The 16,810-nt window shown below is 35.8% G+C and overlaps 1 protein-coding gene across 2 annotated transcripts in view; it reads left to right on the top strand.

Moving 5' to 3' along the window:
• Positions 1 to 234: 234 nt before the first annotated feature.
• Positions 235 to 16,810, top strand: part of LOC126725758 (protein CNGC15b-like) — a 55,625-nt gene continuing 39,049 nt past the window's right edge. The window contains exons 1-7 of one of the 2 annotated variants that reach the window (XM_050430682.1): positions 235 to 560; positions 676 to 1,195; positions 1,331 to 1,543; positions 4,703 to 5,004; positions 5,491 to 5,602; positions 5,759 to 5,995; positions 6,261 to 6,913. In XM_050430682.1, the coding sequence (XP_050286639.1) occupies positions 532 to 560; positions 676 to 1,195; positions 1,331 to 1,543; positions 4,703 to 5,004; positions 5,491 to 5,602; positions 5,759 to 5,995; positions 6,261 to 6,911 (2,064 nt within the window). In that variant the 5' untranslated portion in view covers positions 235 to 531 and the 3' untranslated portion in view covers positions 6,912 to 6,913. The remainder of the gene's footprint in view (positions 561 to 675; positions 1,196 to 1,330; positions 1,544 to 4,702; positions 5,005 to 5,490; positions 5,603 to 5,758; positions 5,996 to 6,260; positions 6,914 to 16,810) is intronic. The other variant, XM_050430676.1, reaches the window with a different exon arrangement.

The raw sequence follows: 16,810 nt of genomic DNA on the forward strand, positions 1-16,810 counted from the left end.
TTAATCAATTTTATCCAAAATAAACGACATTACCTTTTAAAAAAAATTTTAAACAAAAATAATTTTACTCCTACCCATAATCTTTTTTTTTTTTTCAACAGTTAAGTATTAGCTGTGTCAGAGATTAAAGCTGCCCCGCATTAGTAAATCCGTCTCCTAACTCAAACTTCTGGCACCGTACTAGATACGAAAAACATGGTTTTGGACCTTTTGGATTGGAGTTGACATTTTCATGCGTATGCACATGTAACATGTGTATACAGTACGTGTGAGCACGACATTGGTTACATGTTTTACCTTTGGCCTTTATATATTGGCGTAGTCTGAAAACTTTCATGGTCGAATTGTCATCTTTATGTAAAAGACACTTACAAATTAAAGGGTTGAAATTAGAATTAAGAAGTCATTATTGATCTTTGATCTTTCTTCTGGATCACTGCAATCGAATCAAGGAGACAGCATTCTCTTCACAATTACTTACATGTTTTTTCTGATAAACTAAGAGATCGATCGAGTTCATCAATTGAACAAATGGGTCACAGTAATTCAAGACTCAATAGGTCTGTACTCTACTTAATTTCTTGCATGCAATTTTGATTTGTATATCAATGTTAGTAATGAATACTTCAGTCCCAGTTTTTTAATCAGATTATTTACTTCATACTTGTTATTCAGAGTTCAAGTTCTAGAAGATCTTGAAGTAGCTGACCTCCCTAAAGCCAGTGAAAATCATGTGATTGAGAACTTCCCCAAGATAGCCACTGCTTTTTCTGAGAAGAGAACAAGTTTTAAAGACAAAGTCCTGAGAAGAGTATTTTCTGAGGACTATGAGAAGGAGAAGAAAAGGATACTGGATCCTCGAGGAAAAACCATTAGCAACTGGAACAAGATTTTCTCACTCTCATGCCTATTTGCTTTATTCTTCGATCCATTGTTTTTATTGTTGCCTGTAATCGATGGCCAAGGTTGCGTAGCTAATGGAATGACTGCCCAAGTTGTCCTCACCATCCTAAGATCAGTGACTGACGTGTTTTATTTGATTCAGATCATTGTTCGGTTTCATACAGCTTATGTAGCACCCTCTTCTCGTGTTGTTGGAAGAGGTGAGCTTGTGATTGATCCTTCAAAGATTGCAATGAGGTACCTTAGAAAAGGTTTCATTATCGACCTCATGGCTTCCCTGCCACTCACTCAGGTATTTATGCCACTAAAACCTTGTGTATCATAGCTAGCTAGCCAGCCTTAGTTTCCAGTTTCCATGGCATCAATGGAGTTTTGAGTTTTGACTTCTTTGTTGTTAATTATTTATTTTTAATGTACATTATTTCAGGTGTTACTTTGGGTAGTTATACCCAATGTTGAGGGTACTGTAGTGACTGTGAGAAAAAATGCCATGTGGTTTATCATGATTGTCCAATATATCCCAAGAGTGATTCTCACCTATCCTCTCTCATCGAAAATTATTGATGAAAGTGGCATTGTGGCAGACACAGCATGGACAGGAGCTGGTTATAACCTCATGCTTTACCTAATGGCTAGCCATGTGAGTAGAAACAAAACTCATTTCTCATTTGAGATTCCTACTGTACATTTACAGCTCAAAAATTAGTAGTTCTATTTCTTTCTAATTTTCATTAAAAAATAAGAGAGAGGAAAAATTACACAGAACCTCTATGTAGTTTAAGCATGTTTTATTTTACCTTTTTGCTAAATTATTAATTAATCCAAAAATTTTAAATGTTATAAAATTATTAATTTAATTATTTGATCATAATTTTAGCATAATTCATATTAAACATTTTTCTTTTGTTAAATTTTTGAACATTTGAATTTCTTTTCTAAGCAATTATAGTCTCTTTGACTAAACAAAAACTGATATACTGATGACACTGCCTAATCCAATGTTGAGTCACAATCTAGTCTTGTGTTAAAGAAAATCAGTTAAGAATTTGAATTAGTCATCAAAAAATATTATTACAGAATTTATCAAGCCAAGATATCAATCACATATAAGAACACAAATATTTACATGGAAAACTCTTCCTCCATGAGACAAACTCCAAATAAATCTTCTATATTAATTACATAATTTCTCAAGTTTATGACTAACTTGAGATTCACACCAAACACAAAAACTACTCTCCATAGTTGTAGCACTGTTTCTCTTCGTGGAGAAAACCTTAAACTTATATTCCCTTGTGAATGTCTCGTGATTGAAGAAAAAACCTCTCATTTTTCTTTCCTCTCACACATACGCACTATTTTGTTTTTTCTTTTTGTCACTTCACTTCATTAATCCAAGCCCCACGAATTCTCCTTGCTTTATTTGCATTCCAAAAGTTTTGTAAAGAAAACTTAAACCTTATCTCTCTTCTTGCATTACCACTCAAGTGAAAGTTCCTCTTTTTTCTCTGTTGGTTTTGTGCTTAATTTTATTATTATTTCCCTTGTTGCATAGGGAAGAGCCTCAAGGCCATGGCCGTCAAAACCTTTGCAACACTTTCTATTTATAAAACTTCAATTTCTATTCCTAAATGGACAAAGAATATATTACCTTTTTATCAAGTAATACTAATTACTTATTTAACAAGCCTTTCCTTCCATATCAAAGAATAGACTTTTCTTACACACCATCCAAATTAATTTTCCTTCTTCAATAAGGAAACTCAACTAGCTTTCCAAATCATAAAAGGATTTTTGGGCAATTTCCCAACATACAAATATTTTCTTTTTCTTTTCCTTTTTTTCCCCAACAATAGAAGTCCTAAATCCTCAAATCCTCCTATTATACATCAAACCTTGACCTCTTCATTGAAAAAGAAGGAAAGTAATTAACAATTAATGGTTTGTTGTTGCTGATACATAATAAAAGTGATGGATCTATGTGGAAACAATATTTCTTCAATCACAACTTGCTATATTAAGTTGTGAAAATAATTATAATTTTTTTTTTTGTGTCACTTACATTACTCAAGTGTGCTTACGTTAGTTTACAACTTTCATGTTCACTTGGTCATCTTTCTCTTATAGTGTACATGTTAGATTCTAAAGATTTAAGTTAAAATGTTTAGAATCATATTTTTAATATGTTGGCAAACCGAGAACAAAACATGTCTGGTCTAGGTGTTAGGAAATACTTAAAAGTGTTTGTTTCAAGGTTCAAGTCCAACTGACTGCAGAAAAAGGAAGTATGGTTCTGCCTTGCTCGACCAATCGAGAATTAGGCTTGACCGATCGAAAATTGCAGGTCCAGTTTTTCTGCAGAATTTTTAAACAGGCCCAAGCTCATGAAAATGTTTAGGGTTTCATCTAAACTTCTCCACATATAAAAGGGAAACCCTAGCCACGTTTTGAAGACTTTTGAAAAGACTTGTGTGTTACTCTTTGTGAGATCTGAGTGGTTTTTGTACTTTTTAATTACATAAGAATCTACTGAAGCAAGAACTACAATCAAGTGTTGGTAGAACATGATTGATGCATCAAGATCATTACTGATGGCGATCTAAAATCTTTGAGTGGGATCTCAAAGTTACAAGCAAGGCGGCTTGTGTTGCTTTAAATCTGGGAAGAGAAGGGATCCATGGATTCAGAGCTTGTATGTGGTCGTGTCAGTAAGTTACTACTGGAGGTAGCAATAGATTTAAGGTGAAATTTGATTGTAAAAACTTCAATTCTCTTATAGTGGATTTAGTTTATCTTGAGGATAATTAGGTCAAATTCTCCCTAAGTTTTTACCTTGAAACGGTTCATTTCATTAGCTTTTTTGGGTTATCATATCATGAGGTTATTTACTTTTTTGCATCCATGATATGATTTATTTGTGTTTAACTTAGATCTGAATAATTAATTTAAGTAATTACTTGGTTAATATATTAGGTTAAACAATCTGTTTATGGGATCTAAACGAACAATCAGTACCCACACCCCCCTCCCTATATATATATATATATATATATATTTTTTTTTTTTTTGGCGTTGAAATGAAACATGCGGTTCTAGATTATTCATGATTTGTGATTTTCCTTCTAGCTACCTTTTTATCTTTGTCTTTTTGTCAACTAAACAAGATTTAGTTTCAATTTCTTAAATATTATACCATAAAATTTTTAATTAAAATTATTAAATTCATACATGTTGCGTTAACTAATGCAATACAAATAATGTTATTTTTTTAAAAAACAATTAAATTCATTGCAACTTGTATTTAAATTTAATTATGGAATCTAAAGTGAAATACATAAGAAAGTATATCTAACTTTTGCCATTTTCAAGAACATGACCAAACCTTTTTACTGGGAAAATTTATTGGGTATTTCAGGAGCAATGCTCTCTCTTGTCACATGAGTTGTGTGTTTGGAGTACCCAATAAGCAATAACTTCCCCTTTGTTGGTATGTTTTTATGTTCAACTCAAAAAGTTACTGGAAATTTAAAAACAAAATAAGCAAAGAAAGAAATTTGTAATAAATTAAAAAAAGAAGATCAAAGTTATGGCCTTAATGCACATTCATTACCGCTACTGCAATAGAACTAAAGCTTACCCACCATATATAACTGGTGATTGATACTACGTTTACTGATTTACTTTCAATGGATTAATTACGCCTACATCTATTAAAAAAATGATTAATTTTTCCTACTTTTATTCTTTGTGAGCTGAATAAATTAATTCCAAACCCATTATTTCTATTCTTCTTATGAAGCTTTCAGGATCTTGGTGGTACCTTCTAGGAATTGAGCGACAAGAAGCATGTTGGAGAAGTGCGTGCAACCTTGAGTCGGCTTGTCGAAATGAATACTTTGATTGCCATACCGTTAATGACGATGCTAGGACCAATTGGTTCAGCTCGACAAATGTCACAACTCTATGCATTCCAAATGTAACAGGCGGTCCAAGCTTTTACCAGTACGGGATATTTGGGGATGCAGTGAACTCAAATGTTATAGGTTCTCCATTCTTCAACAAGTACTTTTACTGTTTATGGTGGGGCTTAAGGAACCTAAGGTATAAGATTGTCCTAGTTATCCTAATTACTTATTCAATTACTCCAAGATTAAGATATCAAAACCACTCACAGAAATAACTTAGTGATAAGAAACCCTTATGACCCATTATATTTGCTAACTTAAGAATTATGGGTTCGAATAGTGGCAAATTTCATTATTGTATGGATGGTTTCATGCCATACTTGAGTCGGATTTAATTAAGTGGAGAGCAATGATCACTCCTACAAACTTTTTTATTTTTATATAAAAAAAATAAGAATAAAAATTATAATATCAAAATTTTGAGATCTCAATTACCATTATCTTGCAAACTTCATTTTAAAATTCAACTTACAATTTCCTTCGATTTTCACAGCAACTAAATTGAGCACCTAATGACTAAACGTAAGAACATCATGTCATGTCAATTCACTGGACACTATCCTATATTCATAGGAAGTCGAACAAATTTACTATATTTCTTATCTTTCATCGATTTGTGCAGTTCTACAGGACAAAATCTGAGTACAAGCACTTATATGGGAGAAGTTGTTTTCACCATCTTCGTTGCCACCCTTGGGCTGTTTCTGTTTGCACTGCTCATTGGAAATATGCAAGTAAGTCCTCATGACAATGTCTATATATAAACCATTATCAGAACTGCATGTAAATACTCAGAGAAATATGCCTGATTTTGCAAATAGATGTACAATTGCTACAATAATCTTCTTTAGATTGTAATAGTAATAATTTTCACTCATTTGGACGAGCAGAGATACCTTCAATCAGCAACACTGCGATTAGAAGAATTGAGGATCAGGAGAACTGATACAGAACAATGGATGCATCATAGGCAGCTACCTTCAGAACTAAAGCAGTCTGTTCGACAATATGATCAATCGAAGTGGTTGGCTACTAAAGGTGTCGATGAAGAAACACTTCTTGATGGCCTCCCTATGGATCTCCGGAGAGAGATCAAGCGCCATCTTTGCCTCTCTCTAGTCCGACGAGTAAGTTTTCTCAATCTCCATGTCCTCGTAAATTCATAACATTAACATATTTTTTGTTATTTAAACAACACAAAAAGTATTTCCAACATTTTTTCACCCACGCATATTTTAACACCACTTAAAACAACATTACTAAATGGGCCCTATATGATTCGTTGTCAAATTACTGAAATACAATCTTAATAGTATAATAAACACTTTCCATTTCTCTCTTTGAGAACCAGTATCAGAACTGATGTGCTACATTGATAATTTAATTGAATAGGTCCCATTGTTCGATCAAATGGATGAAACACTGCTAGATGCAATATGTGAGAGGCTTAGACCTGCATTATGCACCAACAACATGTTCATTGTGCGCGAGGGTGACCCTGTCAATCAAATGATGTTCATAATTCGAGGTCACCTTGACTCTTACACCACTGATGGTGGGCGTTTTGGGTTCTTCAACTCATCAAGACTTGGCTCAGGTGACTTCTGTGGTGAGGAGCTACTGACATGGGCTTTGGATCCTCGCCCAAATGTCATACTCCCAACTTCCACACGCACAGTGAAGGCTATAACTGAAGTGGAGGCGTTTGCTCTAGTAGCAGAGGACTTGAAATTTGTTGCATCACAATTCCGAAGGCTACATAGTAAACAACTTAGACACACGCTTAGGCACTACTCACACCAATGGCGAACATGGGCTGCATGTTTTATACAAGTAGCATGGCGTAGGCATAAAAAGCTAAAGGAAATGGCTAAAAATGGAATCAGTGAGAGTGGACGGCCTCTAAAGGAAACCTTCTGGTCAAAGTATGCAGAAGCATTAGTTGAGAAGACTAGAAGTAGAAGGTTTGTCCTTGAATCAGCAGAATCAGTTTCCAGCACTATCAACTTGCTGCAAAAGCCCGTAGAGGTAGATTTTGATTGAATCTGATTCTGTATAGAACCCAAACTATATATGGAACTGATCTTCAAATGAAGAGTTGTTTGTGCACATCCTCTTTTTACTTGTTTTGTATAAATAATTTTACACAAACTGGACGTGTAAATTGTGTTCTATGGTGCTTTCGAAGGATGTTAAGGGTGGCAAGGGCGGCGCTACATGTACTCTAGGAGGTTCAAATGAACCCATGACTTGGTAAAAAATTATACCAGTCTAATTTATCATAAAAGACATTTTTGTATACTCTAGCTTAAATCTTATATACTCTAATCACTAATTATATATTATATATTTCCAACAATGTATATGTCTTGACTTGTACAATAGTTAGAACCTATTATTACCATGGGGAGTGGGTACGTGGAATTACCATCCTTTACCATATATTTGACCGTTATCCCCCTAAATCATTTTGAAACATAGTTTAAATTTGTTAATTTGATTTATTTTATTACTTTAAGATTTTTTGTGATAAAATTAGAATATTAAGACCTATTATGTAAATTGCAGTCGTTTGTTAAATAATGGATTTAAAATATTTAAATGAAAACCATTTTTTTTTTTTGGAAGACCTAACAAAATGGCCCAACCTGCCGATCCAACTCAATTCAATGTCTTTCAAAAAAAAAAAAAAAAACTCAACTCAATGTAACCCAATCCTAGTGATTGAAGTTGGGTTGATTTTTAAAATTGTCCTGAGTTGGGTTGGGTTGGAGATTCTCAACCCAAATCAAGGTTGATTGAATTAAAAATATCTCATAATTAACCCAACCTGATCTATGCACAATTCATGAATCATGGCTTACAGAGCTCTTCACAAGTTAGATGTTCTCGTTTTAAATTGTGGTGTGCATTTTAAACTGTTCTTCCGTAGTTGTCTAAAAGACTATACTTTTTAAGGGCCAATGAAAAGTTTCAATTTGTCCGGTGAGTGTTCCAAATTATGGCTAGTTCTGCTGGGTTAGGCCTTAGGGGAGACCAAGGCCCAATGACATGGCCTGGACTCTGGAGCTAAAACCTTCTCCTCTGGCCAGAATGGGTTTGGGGTTCAACTTTCAAGTTGGCAGGCTTTTCACAGCTTGGTCTCTGCTTGTTGAGTAGAATTACAAACCTAGCGCACTGGGCTGGTCTAGTTCCTACAAATTTGGAATCCACGTTCATTTCGGACTTGGACCCTATTTGATTATCTAGTCCCACATAAAGTTTACAATGTTTTCACTCTGACACAGTAGCCAATATACCAATGGTTGCATACTTTTTTTTTTTTTTTTTGCTGAATAAAAATGGGGGTCTCCAATATGGGCTTATCAACCCCACGCCACGTGACGGTAATGGATAATATCATGTGTACCATATGGGTCTTGTTGAGGTTATCGCTCGAACCGCTCATCTCTGGATGCAAAACGAAGACTCCTACCATCAAGCCACACCTCGTGTGGTAATGGTTTCATACTACTATACATTTAAACATATAGACCTCTGTATTAGTGTCTATATAACCTCAAGAAAAAGTAAATGAAAAAATAAAAATAAAAAGGAATGCTAGTATATCAATCTTCTATGAATGCGTATTTTAAATGAGTTTTAAGTTTTACGGAAAATGGTTCAAATATGTAAGATCCTTGTTATAATTTGAAAGATATGGTTAGTCAATTTCTCGATATTGCATGCATTTTTAATTTTAGTTGTTTTACAACGGTGGAAAAAAGGATATCTTGTAATCACCACATGTAACACCTTTCTAATATAGGGTGGATCTCATAAGCGCATGACCACCCTATATAAGAGAGGTGTTACATATACCCATTTACATTATTAGGACATATGTGGAACTTTTTAGAACATATGTCATGTAGAATTGGTTAATCCTTTGACAAAACGCATTTTACTTGTAACTTCAATGAACAAGAGTTCAAATCTAGGATTGAAGCCATGCAAATCTGTCCAAGAATCAAGTGAAGAAGTGTTGAACATTAAAGTTTGATAGATAAATCTATCAAGGTTTAATGTTTAATTCTTGACAGCTCTCAACAAAAGCTGTATCTGTTGAGAATTACGAAATTCAGATTTCCAGATCTGTTTTTCACACATATCCAAGCTATTTGTGTAGGGTTTCTTTTCTCACAATCCTAGATATATATATATAAAGATTATTTTAAGGGCTGTCTAAGGTGATGCAACTTGATGCAAAGTGATTATTCACTCAAATTATGACCGGAGACAATTTGCCCTAGTTCATCTTTTTTGTAGAAGCTGCTGCGTCTTTGTGTCAAGGGTTTTGTAACTAAGGAGCTTCTTAATCTTCATCATCTAGATGAACTGAAGAACTTTGTAACCAACATCTTTCTTAAGTTGGTGTGTTAGTCACATACTGTGATCCATGTACCAATTGGTTAGTTACATACTTGGAGTCGTGCATTGAAAGGAGAGATTGTCACTACATTGCAAGTCCAATTATGTATTGAGGTAAGGGTTCAACTGTAGGTTGGTATTAGGTACTGAGATTCATTTTACTTGTAACCTCTTGTTTTGATAATAGTGGATTCTCGGGAGTGATGACCTTAAATTCACCCGGTGGGGTTTTGCCTTGGTGCTTTTCCCCTTTTGTAAACAAATCACCCATGTCAAATTTATTTTCCGCCGCATTTAACTTAGTTGGTGATTTATTTGTGCTACCACGCTTATTGCATGTAATTAAATCTAATTAATTAATTTGGCTAATTAATTGGTTAATTTACCTAAGGGGTCAATACATTCTTGGCCTATCATACACTATATAGGCATATACCCTTTTTGAAATTGTGCAACTGCTCCCATAAGATCAAATAGACAATGCTCCTTTTTATATCCTTTTGCATGGATCATACACATGACAGAAACGTCCCAACTCACCTGCCTTGTCATGTTTCATCCTAGGTGAATTGTTTCACTCCTTAAAGAGGTGAGGAGGCGGGGACAGATTTTATTCACCTCAATTTTTATTGAAAAGTTCACCCTCTTTGAAATTCATTTTAGTGTTCTAATTTTATTTTCATTCACTTCAATTCTCTAAATTTCAAATCTATTCAATTAAAGTTTCATCATCAATTTATGTTAAATGTTGTGGTTAATTGTCCGAATTTATATACATATTCTATTACTGGCCTCTAAGCGCGTGCTTAGATACTTTTCTATTTTTTTAAGATTAATAATTTGCATCTATTATAATTTAGAGATATATATATATATATATATATATTTTTTTTTCAAACAAATAAAAATGATAAACTTTAGAAATAAGCAGTAATTGTAATTTCTCTTTTGAATGTGAAGGGAAAAAAAAAATCCTAAATTTTAGGAAAATTTTTTTTTTGAAATCAAAATGAAATTTGTTATTTGACATTTATGACCCTATTTCTAAATGAAATTATCCTTCATTAATGAGAGTATTTTTTAATCACATAAAAGTCCAATTGAAAGAGGGGAATGCTCTTATATATAGTATAAATAAAACCAGCAAGAGACTTTTGAATGTGATTTGTGAGGCGTGCTAGATGGGCCAAGACCAAACCAATCCGGTTTGTTGTTCACTTGTTCCTAATTAATTAGGACCTTTCGGGATTATGATTAATGCTATCATGAGGGTTGTCCAATTGCTATGATAGTCATATTGAAGACGATGATGCGAAAAATCACCAAGTTGAGGACCTCGTCTCACTGGATGGAAGATCTCGTGGTGGGTTGTGTCTTCGGTCCAAACCTACAAGAAAGCTAAGAAAGAAGTGTAATACACCAGTGTGGTGTTTGCCAAAAACACTTTGATGCTTAAGTCAGAAATGAGAGAAAGTTGTTTAGAGAGAAAAATGACTTTGAGCAGTTTTTGGGTGAGTATTTTTGTGTGTACCTTTTGGTTATGTTGTTCTTCTCTTTTATAGTTGTCTTCCCGTCTTTATGGATAATGAGTTCTAGCATTTATGGACAACGGCTAGTGTGTCATGAATGGGAGCACTGAAACACACATCTCACTTGTTACCATTGCTTTGTACGTTACTTTTGTTATCAATGCATGCAATAAATGCATAACGTTCGTTTGGATCATCATAGACTGGGAAGGACGATCCCGTGTTATTTTCATCTTATCAACTACCCCCTATTCATGTCCTCAACTTTAAGATGAGGCAAAAACATATTCGTCTGTCGCTTCGTGTTTCGTGTTCGTCACATTTATTGTGAATCAACGTCTTATTCACTGTACGCTATGTGTACGGTCAGGATGTCTCCTTCGTGTTAGTGAATGTCTGCCTTCCCGTGCGTGTTCTTCCGTTTATTTCGCCTTCCCCCCCCCCTTTTCTCTTTTTCCATTTTTTGCTTCGTTTTTTCCTTCTTTACGATGTTTCAACTGCTTTGGAGCCTCCTTTTTCAGTGAGCCTCCCTCGTTTCCTCTTCATCTTCTGGTAAGTCTTTCACGTTCCTCTCTCTGTTTTCATTTTTTAAGGGTAGACTATTCTGTGGATTGTCTCTCAAACACTTTTCTCTTTGCTTGTTTGTGTGGTTTGCTTGAGGTTTTAGGTAAACAAGGACCCAAGGTCGGGCTTTTTGTGGGTAAGGATTGTTCTTTCAGGTTTGCCTTGCATTTCCTCCTTCCTTTGGTTCATCATTCTACGGGGATTGCTCGACCTTTGATGATGTCTAGGGAGGATAAGGTTAGGTCTAGTGAACTTGAAACAGGTTTGTCTTCATCCGAGGACCATAGGGCTCTTAAGGCCACTTCTCTCTCAACTTTCTATAAGGCATGGGACGTCCGCTGTGTTTTGAGGGGGAAATATAAGGGTAGGATTAAGAGTAGGTTTTAATTCCCTTCATCAGTCAGGGTTAGGATTCCTAGTGGCGATGATAGGGCTTGCTGTTCTTATGATGATGAGGTGTGCTTCTATAAGGCTAATTTCATCAGTGATCTTCGTTTTCCCATCCATCCCTTTCTTAGGGAGCTGTTCAGCCATTTGTCGCTTGCTCCCACCTAACTAGTCCCCAACTTGTGGAGGATAGTTATTTGCTACATGGTGGTGTGGATGTCAGTTAATGATGAAGACACTATTAGGATGGATGAATTTTTTGCATCTGTATCACCTGAGATGCTCTAGGGATCTTGGTTATTAGGATTTCAAACCTTGGGATAAAAGTTCAAAGCTGATTCTGGAATCCTCATCTTCTCTTCGAAATTGGAAGACGAACTTTTTCTTCGTTTCTAGTGAAGGTTAGGAGACTATTCTTGGTGAGGATCTAAGTGAAGCTCTCAAGCTGCTTCATAATATGGGGACCCCTATGTCTGGTGCATCCTTTGTTCATTCTCATGCTTGTGTGTTTCTATGCTCGTGTTGTTTTCTGAATCCACTATGTCTTTTTGTAGGTAAATTTCATCCTAAGCTGAAAAGACGATATCACGCTCGTCTAGAGAAGTTTAGGGAGTATTTGGAGAACATTAAGTATTTTGACAAGCACATCTCCCCACAATCTTTATCTTTTCATTTTCTTGGTCTAGAACCTTCCAACAAGGTTTGAAAGGATATTGAGACCATCAGAAAAAGTGAGTATGCAAATGATATTTTCTTTTTCTTCTTCTTCTCTTTTTTAAAATTTTTATTTTTTATTATATATATATATATATATATATATCTCTCTCTCTCTCTCTCTCTCTCTCTCTCTCTTCCATTTTTTCAAGTAGGAATGATGACCAGATTCAACAAAGTAAAAATCACTGAGGTTTAGGAGATCAAGGCCAGGATTGGTCTGTCTAGTGGCCTTCTATTGAGGAAATGCTAGAGAGAGAGAGCAAACCATCCAAGGACAATGTTATGGTGACTTTCCCTGTGGCTAAGTTTCAAGATCGCCGCCTTGCCTCACCTACTTCTTCCTTGGAGCTAATCGTCTCACCTAGGAAGGGGGGGGGGGGGGGGGCTCTAAGACCAAAGCCACAAGTAAGGTCTCAATTACTTCCTTTGGGAAAGACGCAAGGACTGCTACACAAAAGGCTCATGATGTGATCTCCGTGGAGGATCTTAAGCCTTTGATGGGAAAAAATTCTTCTGAGCTGATGTCATCACACGTTTATAAGCTCATGCAGGTATGTGTTTTTCTTATGCACACATTTTCTTTTTCTTTTCTTTTTCTTTTTTTGATTTGTCACCTATTTTTCACTACAGGTGTTAGGAGAGTGCTTGCACATCTTTGGAAAGTAATTGGACTATAATAAGAAGTTAATTGAGGCTCAATCTAGGATTACTTCTCTTTCTATCGAGAACGAGTCGCTGACGATCTAAGTCTTCGCTCTTACTAATGAGGTCAAGAAGGGCAAGGATCGTCTAAAGACTTTGGAGGAGAATATCGACATTGAGAAGGCATCTTCAAAATTGAAGGATAAACAAATTGATGAGGCCCTCATGAAGGTCAATAAGACAGGTTTTGAAGCGGTGGAGAAATTTAAGGTTTTTAATGAGTTTTTGGATAAGCTTTGCGACAACTATGAGGATGGTTTTGAGCTCTTTCATAAGTATCTAGCGAAGCATCATCTTGAGATGGAAGACATTATATCCCTCTTCTTTTCGCATTCGTTTTTTTTTTTTTTTTTTGAACAATCTTTTGAACAACGTCTTTAGCTCGTCTATTTTGAGCACATAATTTATGAATTTATGAAGAGGTCATATATTTTTATCTTCTCTTTTAGGTCACGTATAAGTGATGATGCTATTATGTTTTGACAACATTCTTATGAGTCATGTATGAATGACGTTTTAAAAACATTGTTGTAGGTCATGTATGAGTGACGCTTTTGTTATGTATTGATAACATTATTTTTGGCCATAGGTGAATGACAATCTTGTTATGTATTAATAACATTATTCAAAGTCATGTGTAAGTGACAATATTGTTATGCATTAATAACATTATTTTAGGTCATGTATGAATGACGATTTTGTTATGTATTAATAACATTATTTTAAGTCAAGTATGAATGACGGTCTTGTTATGTATTAATAAAATTATTTTAAGTCATGTATGAATGAAGGTCTTGTTATGTATTAATAACTTTATTTCATGCATGAGTGGTGTTTGTTAATACGTATTAATATTTTTCGACGTCTTGTATTAATGATGATTTGGCCAATGGTTTGTAATTGTAGAATCTACTAAGTATAATTCCTGAATAGTACTTCTGCGTATGTTTTATTGATAGAGAAGAAAAAAATTCCTTCGTTTATGTAAAGCAGATAACAATAAAAAGAAGAAAAATAAAAGTAAATACTGTAACTATTTTGGAATACTTAGGGACTGTTCTTACTAGTAGTATCTCTTTAAGTGTTCTATATCCATGGACGAGGTAGTTCTTTAGGTAGTATGATCCCTCTTTGGAGTGACAAGTGACTTGGTAGGGTCCTTCCTATGCTAGGCCTAACTTCCCTTGGGACGAGTCTTTTGTTGCTTGCGAGACTTTCCTAAGCACAAGATCACCTACGTTGAATCTTCTCACCTTCACCTTCTTTTTGTAGTATCTGGCCATTACTCCCTTGTACTTTTCCATCCGTTTCAAAGCTTCGTCTCTCACCTCGTTGATCAGATCTAAATTATTTGTTGAATTCTTGGTGGTTCCTTTGCTCTTCGTATGCTTTGACTTGAATGTTCGTCAGTTCTATTTCCACTGGTATGACGGCTTTAGTTCTAAATGTCAGTTTGAATGGTGTTTCTCCTGTTGGCACTCTTGTGGTTGTCCTGTATGCCCATAGAACATTAGGTAGCTCTTCTAGCCGTGCCCCCTTTGCCCCCTCAAGCCAAGTTTTGATAATTTTGAGCAGACTTCTATTTGACCATTAGCTTGAGGGTGTCTTGGAGAAGAATAGTGGATTTTGATGCTTAAATCTTGGCAAAATATTTGAAACATGGAGTTGTCAAATTGCTTCCCATTGTCTGATATGATTACATTTGGAATGCCAAACCTACAAACTACGTTCTTCCATACAAAGTTGGCAATCTTGGCTTCTGTGATCGTCATTGTTGGTTCGACTTCAATCCACTTTGTGAAGTAATCAATTGTGACGATGAGGAACTTATACTACTTCCTTCCAATGAGGAGCAGTCCCATTATGTCGATTCCCCATTGAGCGAAAGGCCATGGAGTAGTTATCGGCATCATTGGCTCACTTAGTCTCATTTGGACATTCATGAAGCGTTAGCACTAGTCATATGCTTTGATGAGGTTATATGCATCATTCTGTAGCGTTGGCCAATAATATCCTGCTTTAAGTGCTTTTCTGGCCAAAGACCTTACTCCTGCATGGTTACCACAAATCTTTTCGTGTATCTCTTGAAGTACGTAGTTGGCTTCTTCCTTGTTAACACAACAGAGATAGGGGAGGGAGTGTCCTCATCCGTAGAAGGCATCGTCAATAAGGATAAAGTAAGCAACTTTGATTTGTACCTTTCGTGCTTCGTTCTTGTCTTTTGGGAGTCCTCCTTCTTTCAAATAACGGATGATGGTAGTCATCCATTCGCCTTGTTCTTGTATCTTCATCACCCATTCTCCCTTGGTGCTAGGTTGTCCCATGGTTTCCATGCATAATTCAAGGGATATGCCATGCTTGTCTGATGAGGCTAGTCGCGCCAAGAAGTTAGCTTCAGCATTCTTTGCACACAAGGGATCTGCTAGAACTCGATACTGTCAAAATACTATAGGAGTTCTTTGACAATCTCAAGATACTTTTGCATTCTTTCCTCATTTCCTTCATAATCTCCTTTTACTTGGCCACTACAAGTTGAGAATAGGCTTGGATGATGAGGGTCTTGGCTTCAAGGACTCTTGCAAGACTCAATCCTGTTAGAAGTGCTTCATACTCGACTTCATTTTTGGTTGCTAGGGACTATAATCTAATCGCGTACTTTAGGATTTCTCCTTCAGGTGATATGAGGACCACACCTACTCCTCCAGCTGTCTTGGTGGTGGACCTATCTGTCTAGACCGTCCATGTCTTCTTTTGGGGCTCTTCTTCTTCTTGAGGATAAGTTAATCCTACAATAAAATCAATAAGTACCTGGGCTTTGATTGCTACTCGAGGCTGATATTCTATGTCAAATAGGCCAAGCTTTAGCCTATTGGACGAGGCGCCCTGCTGCATCTATCTTTTTCATTGTCTTTCTTATCGGTTGGTCTTAGGTAATTTGCTTCAGCTCCTTGAAATGCTTGGCTAGTGTAGTATATTGTCTTTTGCATGTCTTCCTCTTCTCTGATCAGTGCTGAGCTTACTGCTATGATGGATACTGCCAAATAGAGTTGCAGCTTTTCTCCTGTTGGCACTTGTCTGTCGCTCGAGAGACGAATCTGTTTAATGCCACAACTTTTCCTATTAAGCTCTGTATTTCCTTTACTGTTTTAGGGGACTTTATCTCCATTATTGCCTTTATCTTGTCTGGATTAGCATTTATGCCCCGTTGAGATATCATGAATCCCAAGAATTTCCCTGATGAGATAGCAAAAACATACTTTGAAGGGTGTGTTAAAGGTTTCCTTTAGATCGTCTAGGTGGTCCACTTCGTCATTGCTCTTCACCAACATATCATCTACATACACTGCCATATTTTTTCCTATCTAATGAGAGAACATGCGATTCACCAATCTCTGGTACGTGGCTCCAGCATTCTTTAGTCCGAAAGACATCACCTTGTAACAATACAACCCTTGGCTAGTGATAAATGCGGTCTTCTCTTGATCTTTCTCATCCATCATGATTTGATTGTAGCTAGAGAAGGCAACCATGAAGCTTAAAAGCTTGTTTCTGGCAATTGAATCCTCTAATTGGTCGATTCTAGGTAAGGGGAAGCTATCATTTAGGCATGCTTTGTTGAGATCTGTGAAGTCA

This window comes from Quercus robur, chromosome 1 (genome assembly GCF_932294415.1).
Source record: "Quercus robur chromosome 1, dhQueRobu3.1, whole genome shotgun sequence".
Classification (NCBI taxonomy): domain Eukaryota; kingdom Viridiplantae; phylum Streptophyta; class Magnoliopsida; order Fagales; family Fagaceae; genus Quercus; species Quercus robur.